The following is an 11,303-nucleotide window of genomic DNA, read 5'->3' as shown; positions in this document are numbered from 1 at the left end:
ATCCAGGTACTTCATAAGTTGGAATCGACTTGACACCAACTGTTTTTCCATTAACTTAAAATTATATTACTCAAATCCTGACTTATTTTGGCTATTTATTCCGTCAAATTGATGAACAGAATCACATTAACCTACTATGACTGCGTTTCTTCCATCTCCTTTCACGTTTCTATTTGATTTCTTAATCTATAATGTGATATGGTGTTATTTGGCTCACAAGGCATATGATGATCATCTCTTCATTTTAATTGTGGCACTTGTTAGTATAAAATCTTTCTTTGACCCCATTTCCTGCTTCTGGATATGAACCCTCCTGTGTATGATGTTGATACCTCACTGCTGATTTTTGTTATTTTCACACTATATTAAAATTAACCTTTTGTTATTAAACTCTCTGAGTCATATCTTAGGTATGTCTTTTTATAAACTGGATCTGTTTGTTACCAAATCTGAAAGTATTTTCCTTTTAATGGGTAAGTTTATCCTATTTCTACCCATTGCCGTAACTGTTATGTCTGGCTTAACTTTTGTTATCTTGTTTTTATCATTTCTATTTTCTTTGTTTCCCTGTGGATTTTTTTTTGTTTTGTTTTTTGTTATATAAACTGTATTTTGTTTGATTTGATCTTTTGTAGAAATTTGCAAGAAAAAAGTTCTGTTTCAAATGATACAAATTGTTGCATTTTAAGTTTGTCAAATAACTATCATTGGCCTCTGTTTTTCAAATTACCTAATTTCACTTCCCTTATGATTCAATGGCACACAACAACAATAACATTCAACTAAGAATTTAGCACAACGTTCTTTCCCCTGTTCGCTTTCTCTCTTCCTGTTTCCTCGTGTTTTTCAGTCCAGTCTAGGTGTATTGATCCTGATTAGTATCATACGATTATTCTATTTTTATTATAAATATTTTTCCATATTTTATGTAGGATTTATAAATATATTTTAGAACATTTGGATAGCAATTATTTATATTTATTCATTTAATTTATTTAAATATCTACCCCCAGACCTTCTATGTTACAATCTTCCCATCATGGAATTTTCCTTTTGCTTCATTTGTGATCCATCTGGAGAATGGCTTTTGGTGTTTTTTTCACAATGGGTAGAAGAGTAGGGTAGGCTTTGAAATCTTCCACATGAAATTTTTTTCAAGTGTCCTTACACACAACAACAACAATTCATCTGGATACAGGCTTATTGGATCTTTTCTTATCAATATCCTATAATTATTGCTCTATGGATTTCTATACATTAGTCTTATGGACAGAAATTTTGAAGCTTGTCTGATTTTACTCTTTTTTAAGTAACTTCTATAATATCGGAAACCCTGGTGCCATAGTGGTTAAGAGCTACGGCTGCTAACCAAAAGGATGGCAGTTTGAATCTACCAGGTGCTCCTTAGAAACTGTATGGGGCAGTTCTACTCTGTCCTATAGGGTTGCTATGAGTTGGAATATAGATATAATATATATATGTATAGATATTAATTAAATTAATACTAATTCCTGTTGCTGTTGGAACATAAACCCATTGCCATCAAGTAGTAAATAATATATATAATATAAATATTAATTTAATTAGTTAAATTAATACTAATTTAATATAATTTGGAATCACTATGCCCCTATGGGGTTTATTACATATATGAACATATATGCATGCACACACATATCTGTACACATATATTATACCACATACCTACATTTTATATATATATATAGGAAACCCTGATGTCATAGTGGTTAAGTGCTATAGCTGCTAGCCAAAAGGTCAGCAGTTCAAATCCGCCAGGCGCTCATTGGAAACTCTATAGGGCAGTTCTACTCTGTCCAATAGGTCAATAGGGTCGCTATGAGTTGGAATTGACTCGACGGCAGTGGGTTTGGTTTTTTTGGTATACACACATAAAATACACTACATGTGAATACATATTTATACACACATATATGTATACCCATACACATATATGCACAAATACATACATATTCAACCACACACAGAGGTAAGTTTTCTCTTTCTTCGGTTTTGCATCTTTTTTACATTCTTCACTGATTGAACTTGAAATCTGATCCCTTCCCTCCGCTTTGGGGGCCATTTCCACATTCATCTGATATCATGATTTGATTTTATGTGGCATCAATTTTGTTCCGCTCTGTTTTATTCCTTTGCTATTACACTTTGGTTTTCATTGCAGTCTTACAACTTTTCAAACATTTTTCTGTGAGCTTTCTTTCTTTTCTTTTAAATAATATTGTGTTTTTGGTGAAAGTTTACACAGCAAATTCAATTCCCATTTAACAATTACTATACATGTTGTTCAGAGACATTGGTTACATTTTTCACAATGTGTTAACATTCCCATTAATTCCATTCTGGATGTTTCACTTCCCGTAATCTGATTTCCCTGTCCCCTTACCCTTTCTTCTTTGCTTTAGGGTAATTTTTGACTATTTGGGCTCATATAGAAGATTTAAAAAAATTTTTTAAAAAACTTAATTTTGTTGTTGTTGTTGAGAACATACACAACAAAACATATATCAATTAAACAGTTTGTATGTGTTAAAAAAAATTTTTTTTTATGTGTACCATTTAGTGACAATGGTTACATTTTTCAAGTTGTGCAGCCATTTTCACCTTCCTTTTCTGAGTTGTTCCTCCCCCATTAATTTAATTCACTGCCCCCTAAGGTTCCTATCTAATCTTTCGAGTTGCTGTTGTCAGTTTGATGCCATATTGATATTTCTTAAAAGAGCATAATGCTCAAGGCAGACCTTTGTACTAGGTTAAGCTTAACTACTGTTTGGTTTTAAGAAGACTTCAGAGGATATTTTTGGTTTAAAGATTATCTCGGGGCAATAGTTTCAGGGGTTCATCCAAACTTCATGGCTCTAGGAACTCTGGAGTCCATGAACATTTCAAATTATGTTCTGCATTTGCCCCCTTTTGATCAGAATCCCTCTATGGAATTCTTGATCAAAATATTCAGTAATTGTAGCTGGGCACCATCCAGTTCTTCTGGTCTCATGACAAAGGAGGCAGTTGTTCATGGAGGCAATTAGCCACAAATTCCATGTCCTCCCATTCCTGACTCTCCTTTCTCTGTTGTTCCCAGGTGAACAGAGATCAATTGTTGTATCTTGAGTGCCCGCTTACAAGTTTTTAAGACCCCAGGCACCATGCAACAAACCAGGAAGTAGCACAGAAGCACTAGACTTGTTATTAGGCCAATTAACTGAGATATCCCATTATGCCATGACCCTAAACCTTCAAACCAAGAGATGAAATCACATGAGGTTTTTGGTTGTACAAAAGCAGCCTCAGCAGCTACTTTTTTTTTGGTCAGCTTTCTTATTTCTACCTTCATCTCAGCTTATTTCTGTTTGTGGCTTCTTCTTCTTGCCTAAAAGAAGTTACGTGCTACCATACCAGTTTTTGGATGATAAAACAAACAAATAAACAATTACTGGTAAGTCAATTCTGACTTATGGTAATCCTGTGTGTGTCAGAGTAGAACTGTGCTCTGTAGGGATTTCAATGGTGGATTTTTTGGAAGTAGATTGCCAGGTACCTCTGGGTGGACTCAAACCCCGAACCTTTCAGTTAGCAACCAAGTGCGTTAATCTTTTATGCCACCCAGGGACTCCCTTTGGATGATAAGCAGCTGTCTTTTAAGAATTTTCTTATATTTTCTGAAAAAAATTATTCTATGAGATATATTTCTCTCTGATTTTGTTTTCCCATCATAGTTCTATTTCCCTCCTGTAGTAGTACCTCTCATTTGTGTTGTTATTGATTCATTCCTTAGTAGTGGATGGCTCAGTCTCATGCCCACCAGAAGACAGGAGTCATGGAGTGTCTGTAGCCCCACTACCTCCCTGGATTGTTTCAGCTCCAACCTGAAGCCAGCTGTGAGGCCCACATGCAGTCTCTCCTGAAGTTCAGCTCTTCAGCTGGGCCCTCTCTTTCTCAGACTTTTAGGGCAGCACATGCCATTTTGTTCTTCTGTCCTCCCAAAGTGCACAGATCCCAGAGCTCTTGGTCTCTGTCCTCATTTGGGGTCAACGACTACATTCAAAGACACAAAACATCTCTGCCCCAGCCCTCTGACTTCCTACCACAGAACACACTAAAATTGAAAGTTGTCCTTTCTGAATGGAGAGACAAAGCAAGAAGCAGATTGGCCAGGGTGAGGGGTGAGAAGATGCTGCTGGGATTCTGGAGCTCGCTCTGGACAGCTATGAAGATGGCTTTTACGAAGGGAGGCGTGGTCACACCACTTTTCAGTCAGTGGAGTTCCTAAATCCCAGAGGTGGGGTATTCCTACACACTAGGATCCTGGGGGGGAGGGGGGTTTGCTCATTCCAGGTTATAAGGTTGAGATTGTCTTGGTCTATTTCCAACCTCAATGTGCTATGGCAATAAGGTCTCCTTTTTTCCCCAGCTTTCATCCTGGATGTTTTTTGTGGGCATTTATTGCACCATTATGAGGAAGGACAGCAGACACTACTAATTTGCCATCATATTATCCTGATACTCCACATTAACTTATTTACTATTTACAACTGGTTATAAAGTCATGAAGGCAATGCAGGCAGTCCTAGAACGTGTGTCCTCCTGCTCCTATTTTTTCCCACTATCTTAATTGTTCCTTTGTCTCCAAACTATGAAGTCCCTGGGTGGTGCAAATGGTTAGCATGCTTGGCTGCGAACAGAAAGGTCGGAGGTTCGAGTCTACCCTGAGGTGCACCGGAAGAAAGGCCTGGTAATCTACTTCTGAAAGACCAGCCATTGAAAGCTTCTGGAGCACAGTTCTACTCTGACACACATGGGATTGCCATGACTCAAAATGTTTCTTGATTAATAGAGGTGTCCTCTTGTCATTGTGGTTAAGCAATAAATATAAACATGGCCAGGTCCCAGGGGAGAGATTCCAGTTAGTGTGGCTTTGCTACTACACAGCTGTACCCAGTTCACCCCCTACTACAGAGGTGTGGTAATAGAGATGAGTTTTACTAGCTGGCTTGTAATTGTGGACGTATTTCTTTCCCACACACTTCAGAGAGTTCAGGTCTGAGACACATGAAGGGGTTTATGAGAGAAGTCTTCATGGCTCCCAGAGAACAGTGACGCCCCATCACCTCACTGTGGGGAGCTGACATACATGACAGTTGCGTCACATGTTCACAACCACAGAGGAGAGAAGAGCTGTGCTAACACTGGCTTCACATCCAGAGACCTTTCTGCTGGCAAAGCTTCTGACTCCTTTTACCAGAAAAGAGGGACAGATTCTCTCAGCCAAAGGTCATCAAAGATTAAACCAAAACCAAACTAGCTGCTACAAGTGAATCCGACTCATGGTGACTCCATGTGCTTTACAGTAAACGGTACTCCACAGGGTTTTCAATGGTTGTGATCTTTCTGAAGTAGGTCTCCAGGCTTTTCTTCTCTTGAGGTGGGTCTGGGTGCATGCGAACCACCAATGTTTTGGTAAGTAGCTGAGCGCTTAACTGTTTGCACCACCCAGAACTCCATAAAAGATTGAGAAAAAAAATTACACTGGGGCAATTCTTCAGTAAATTGTTTGGCCTATCCTATGAATACATTGAGAAGATTGATGATGATTAAGGGAAAAAAAATTCTCACTTTTGCAAATTCAGCTAGGTTTCTAAGGCATTGCTTTGAAGAGCCAAGTTTGCTTAAGATCACTCAAAGGCAACATGCAAGCCTATAGCATAGCCCAGGCCTACGATACCCTGTCCCTGTTTGCCAGGTGTTTTTAATGAGAACTGAAGGCTTATTAGGGAAATCACAACCAGGAATCTAATAATGCCACTCCCATTTAACTAATAATATTACCCCTGAGAGTTTGCTAAGGAGGAAAAATGACAGAAAAAATCTGGCATCATGTTTCAAATCTAAATAAAAAAAGATACAGAGCAGTTGTTCTCCACTAGGGATGATTCTGCCCTCCCCTCTTCTGCCACAGGACATTCGGTGGCACAGTGGTTAAGAGCTTGGCTACTAACCAAAAGATCGGCAGTTGGAATGCTCCAGGCAGTCTTTGGAAGCCCTGTGGGGCAATTCTACTCTGTCCTATTGGGTTGCTATGAGTTGGAATTGACTTGACGGCAACGGGTTTTTGGAGACATTATTAGTTGTCGCACCTGGGAGAGGTGCTACTGACATCTTACAGTAGCTAGAGGCAAGGAACACTGCTGAAAATCTTACAATGCACAAGACAGTTCCCCCCAACAATAGTGCCGAGGTTGAGAAACCTGTGTTGATAGTTAATGCCTCCCTTCCTCCTGGTGACCAGAACCTATGGAACAGTTCTATTCTGTAACATATGAAGTCGCCATGAGTCAGAATCAACCTAACGGCCATGGGTTTGGTTGTTTTGGTTTTCCTCCTGGTGACCAGCATCATGTCCCTGAGACACACAGACTTTCCTCTCCCCACCTCATTCCTCCTCAGTTTCTCACTTGTCTTCTCCTTCAGTGATCAAAGTGCCATATATCAGTCTCACTCACCTTTCCCTGTTGGTCCGTTTTGATCTCCCAGCCCCGGGGCAATTCCAGCCGGGTGTCTGCAAACATGTTGATGAAGTTCACCAAGTCCCGGTTGTGCTGATAGCGTTCAAAGTTGCGGGCATCCCGCCGGACTTTCAGGATCATGTGCTTTAAGCAGGTGCTACTGGTGAAGACTCGGTAGGCACTCTGAGAGGGTTCAGGGCAGGTTGGGGTTTGGAGTGGGGGATTAGAGAAACACAGACCAAGCGCATGTTCAGCAGCTTAGTGTGGTGTAATGTGATTGCTACACAGTGATTTATTGTGAGCCTTGAGATGGAGGCCTCAGAAGCAGATATCCTGCTCAACAAGTAAACACATATCATAGAAACACATGGGCCTGTGCGTGACCCCACTCTGCCTGACTCCTTTGCAGACTGACACTGCTGACTTGGCTCACCTGAGTCTCCCGCTACCTCCTTGATTATCATACCTCTCTCTTCTCCACAGTTCCTTTCCTGACACCACTGCAGAGGTCTGCCCTTGGTCTCCTTATCTGTCTAAAACAGGGATTATCAATTTAGGGTCCCCAGGGATTTAAGGCTAGATTTCAGAGATCTATCACCCCTTTGATACCTTATGCAAAAATTTGTGTGTGTGATGTGGTTGGGGGAATGAGAAGAAATCAAGAAAGTTTCAAGAGTTTCTATTCTGCATGTGCCAAATGATATTGCTATGATCCATGGTGCGTGTGTGTTAAAAGCATAGACTGCAGTAGCTGGAGAGGGCTGGCCCAGTGGCTCCTGCTGGCCCAGGTCCCACCTGGGTGCCTGGGCTAAGGGCTTTGATATCTGCCATACTGGTCACTCCTTTGTGACTCACCAATGGACCACTGAGCAGTCAGAAGGCAGGGCTCTATCAGGAATGGATTATCCAATAAGCAAGGTATGCACGGGCTTACTTGTGCTTAGTTGCTAATCTGTAGTGCACAATTTCACCTGTTTTTCAGTGGCGAAACCAATGTGAAATTATTAAGCCCAGATTAGTAAATAAGCACAAGTAAGCCTTTTTTTTTTTTTTTTTTAAGCCTGTGCATACCTTGCTCAATCCACCCCTGCTCTAGGTCTCACTACTGGGTGTCTAGAGGTTTCTCAGCTATAACCTGCTTCAATCTGATCTCCTCCTGCCCCATCTCATAACCCCCCCTCACCTAATCAGACTCACTGCACTTGGTTAGTGGAAGCACACCCAATTCAGGCACCCAGACCAGAAACTCCTGCATCATTCCTGAGTCCTTTACTTTGTCCACTTTGTATCACAATGGTCACAAATACTGTGGATTCCACCTCAGAAACAGCTCTTTAATCGAGCCATTCCTCTCCCCACTCCCAGTTGTTTCCTTAGGTCAGCCTTGATCACCTGCCACTTGAACGGCTGCTGATCAGCCTCTAGCCCTTTACTCTCCTTCACGTTTCTGCCAGAGAACGTGCTTCCGAAACCAAACCTGACCCCGTAATGCCAATGCCTCAAATTCCTGCTGCTTCCTTGTTGCCTCTGGAAGTATATCCAGACTCTTTAGGACTTCACTACGTCCTTCTCCAGCCCTCCTGCCATCTTGGCAGTCACCCACACTGCAGCCACACAGGACTCCTCACAGTTACGTCCTTTACAATATGCCAGTCCTTCCACCTGGAATTTCTTCCCCAACTACTTTTAACCTTCAAGACTCAATCCAGCAGTCTTTCTTCCCCTCCCTGTATCTGCAGTCCTCTCCTCACCCAGATGGCCCTGGGTGTTGCACCTTCCTGTTTCCGGAACATTTTGTTCCTACCTCAGTTCAGTTAGGCCCTATCCTGTCCTTTACACTGATCTTTTTACATGCTTGTTGCTCCACGAAATGAAGAGTTCCTACTCTGACCTGTCTTTGTGATTCCAGCACCTAGATCTGTGCCTGAACTACAGAAAATGTTTGTTGAATGGAATTAACGAATTAACGAATCTCATGATACCATGTTGTTGCTTTCTTGAAAACTGCAAAGAATGAAAAAAAAAAAAAAGCTACATATGTAAAATCGAATCAAATGTAACTTAAACATGATATTTGAAACTAATTATATCAAGAGGAAATCTGGCTATTTTTCTAGGAGAAATCTATTTAAAAATTTTTCTAGTAAAAGTGATTTTATAAAATGGTTCAGACTGAAAGGAATCTGGCAACTTAGCAGTCTTGTTCCTTTAAAATTTTAACAATAATGAAAAGACATATTTGTTCCAAAGCCTTTGCACTGACATGAACTCATTTGAACCTAACAAAAGCTAGATGAGGTAAGAGCATCCCCCAACCCAACCCTTTTTCTTTTGGGGAGAGTCATAGATAAAAAAAAAAAAAAAAGAGTGGACTGAGCTGTCTTTTTTTTTTTTAATTTCTTGCCCAGGGTAAAATGTTTCCCTCTCTGATCTACCAATGACTTTGCAAAGCTGAGTTTTGGTTCCTGACGAGGCCAGGCCACGCTTCCTCTGTTTGCAGTACTCACGTAATTGGCATGAAGCACGGTGAAGAATTCGGGGTTGGTAATGAACTTGACAGCTGGGCACTGCAGCAGCAAGGTGATTTTTTGTGAGTTCACTGGAGAAAGTGACCCATCTCTCCTCAGGTCTGGAGAAAATGAATCAAAGTGACAGAATGCATTGGAAAAAGTCATCCCAAACACAGGATTGCTCTCCACACGCCAGCAGCATACAGTCAGAACTGCCTGTGGTTTTTAATAGTTATAGGACCAGGTGTCATATAACTTTATGGACGTCCGTTATAAGAATAAGGAGCCCTGGTGGTGCAGTGGTTAAAGCGATCGGCTGCTGACTGAAAGGTCGGCAATTTGAAACGACCAGCGGCTGCAAGGGAGAAAGTTGTGGCTTTCTGTTTCTGTAGAGATTTATAGCCTTGGCAACCGTATGGGGTCGCTATGAGTCAGAATTGACTTGATGGCAGTGGGTTTTGGTTTGCTTATAGAATAATTATTTCCTAAATGGATCCCTTGAGTTAGGCTCAAGTCCTTTTACACTTCCTTCCTTTTATCCCAATGACGCTTTCTTATTTTCTTGACAAGTTGTTAACTAATCATATCTATGATAGACTTTTTGCACAAATGGCCACAAGTCTTTGCCTCCCCCTAGCCACACCCATTTGCAAGGTGACTTTGCAGATTCTTCCCTTCTTCAATCAGGCCAGCTTTGTGCCTTGCTTTAACCAATAGAAGGAGGCAGAAGTAATGACGGGCCAGTTCTGAGCTTAGGCCTCAAGAGATGCGTGTGTTTCCACCCTGTCCTTGGAAACCTGCCACCATGGTGAGAACAAGCTTGGGTTAGCCTTCTGGAAGACAAAGCCCCAAGATCAGGGTCTAGCCAGCCCACAGCCAATTCCGTAGCTGATCAGACAAATGTGTTAGTCCAGCTGAGTCCAGAGGAACCGCTCAGTTGAGCTCAGTCAAATTGCCAACCTACAGAAGGGTGGGATAAATAAACTGAAAACCAAGCCCGTTGCTGTCAAGTGAACTCCAACACATGGTAAGTCTGTATATGTCAGAGCCATGGGTTTTCAGTGATCATCAGGCCTTCCTTCTGAGCTGCCTGTGGGTGGATTCAAACTGCCAACCTTTTGGTTAGTAGCTGAGAGCTTACCTGTTTGCATCACTCAAGGATTCCTTGGTGGGGTAAAAAAACAAAGATTATTTTAACACGCTAACTTTCAGGTGGCTTATTAAACAGCAAAGGCCAATTGATCCAACGGCAAACCCAGAAATATATTTCCTGTTCCTTCTTCCTCATGTTCCTTATGATTATTTGACCATTTTACCGTATCTCTCTCCAGGGCAGAACAAAGAAGTTAGTAACAGTATAACCTAAACTAGTCAGTTTGGTTAGTTAGTTGGTTCTGGTAAAGCAGAATGGAGGTAAAAAATGGCTGGTAGAACCGTGTATGTGCATTTAAAAAATTACATGGACATGTCCGACATTCTGCATTACCATCGATAACTGAGGCCTGGTTGGATGAGAATCACAGAGCCTGTTTTCTTAGACTGCGTTTCTACGCCTTCTTTTTGTAAATTAAGTCTGCCACTATATAAGTTAATTTAAAAAGAAAGCGGATTACTAGGACGTCACTATGATCATCTTTTATCATTATGGGCATAAAAAGTAGAAGCAAGTCTCCTATGCTGTTGGAATATTCTCATCTGAGTTCCACTCAGGAAGAGCCAAGGAGGTGAAAACCAAGCCCCTGATGGATGCTGACTGACTGTATTAGGCCATAAATTGCTCTTGGATGGTGTGGATAGCTGTAAGCCATTGGAAGGCCTCTTCACTCCTAGGTTGTTCCCTCAAGGGGAATTATATTTTTATTCTAAAAGCAAACAAGTAATTACTCCCAGTGCTGTCATGTGGTTCCTTTGAAGTAGACAGTGAATTTTTAGTGCATGTTTTATTTAGAAGTAGAAAAACCCTTAAGGAACCAACAAATAAATAAGCCTAGCAAGAAATTATTAAGCCACTGAAAAAGTTGTTCAAACACTGGAGCCAACCCAGCCCAAGTCCCCTGAATTCATATCTGTCCTTGTCTCCAGACCCCCAAAACCAGGGTAGTGGCTTCCTCTTCTCTGTGAATCTGTTCTATTTGCTTAACCCTGAGGGGTCATGCCTCTCTCTCCTCACCTTGGTCCTCTGCCCATTTCATTGCTCTCTTTACTCCCAAGTGCATGCCTATCCCATGAGGTAGGGTGAGGAGCATGTACGCTT

General features: G+C 41.2%; 1 protein-coding gene across 1 annotated transcript in view; it reads right to left on the bottom strand.

Moving 5' to 3' along the window:
* HECW1 (HECT, C2 and WW domain containing E3 ubiquitin protein ligase 1) overlaps positions 1-11,303 on the bottom strand; it is a 458,581-nt gene that overhangs the window by 97,030 nt on the left and 350,248 nt on the right. The window contains exons 14-15 of the mRNA XM_049893967.1: positions 9,047-9,168; positions 6,537-6,722 (exon numbers count right to left, since the gene is read on the bottom strand). Of these exons, the coding sequence (XP_049749924.1) occupies positions 6,537-6,722; positions 9,047-9,168 (308 nt within the window). The remainder of the gene's footprint in view (positions 1-6,536; positions 6,723-9,046; positions 9,169-11,303) is intronic.

This window comes from Elephas maximus, chromosome 8 (assembly GCF_024166365.1).
Source record: "Elephas maximus indicus isolate mEleMax1 chromosome 8, mEleMax1 primary haplotype, whole genome shotgun sequence".
NCBI lineage: Eukaryota > Metazoa > Chordata > Mammalia > Proboscidea > Elephantidae > Elephas > Elephas maximus.
The sequence above is the reverse complement of the archived record's forward strand: the minus strand, read 5'-3'. Positions and strand labels throughout refer to the sequence as shown.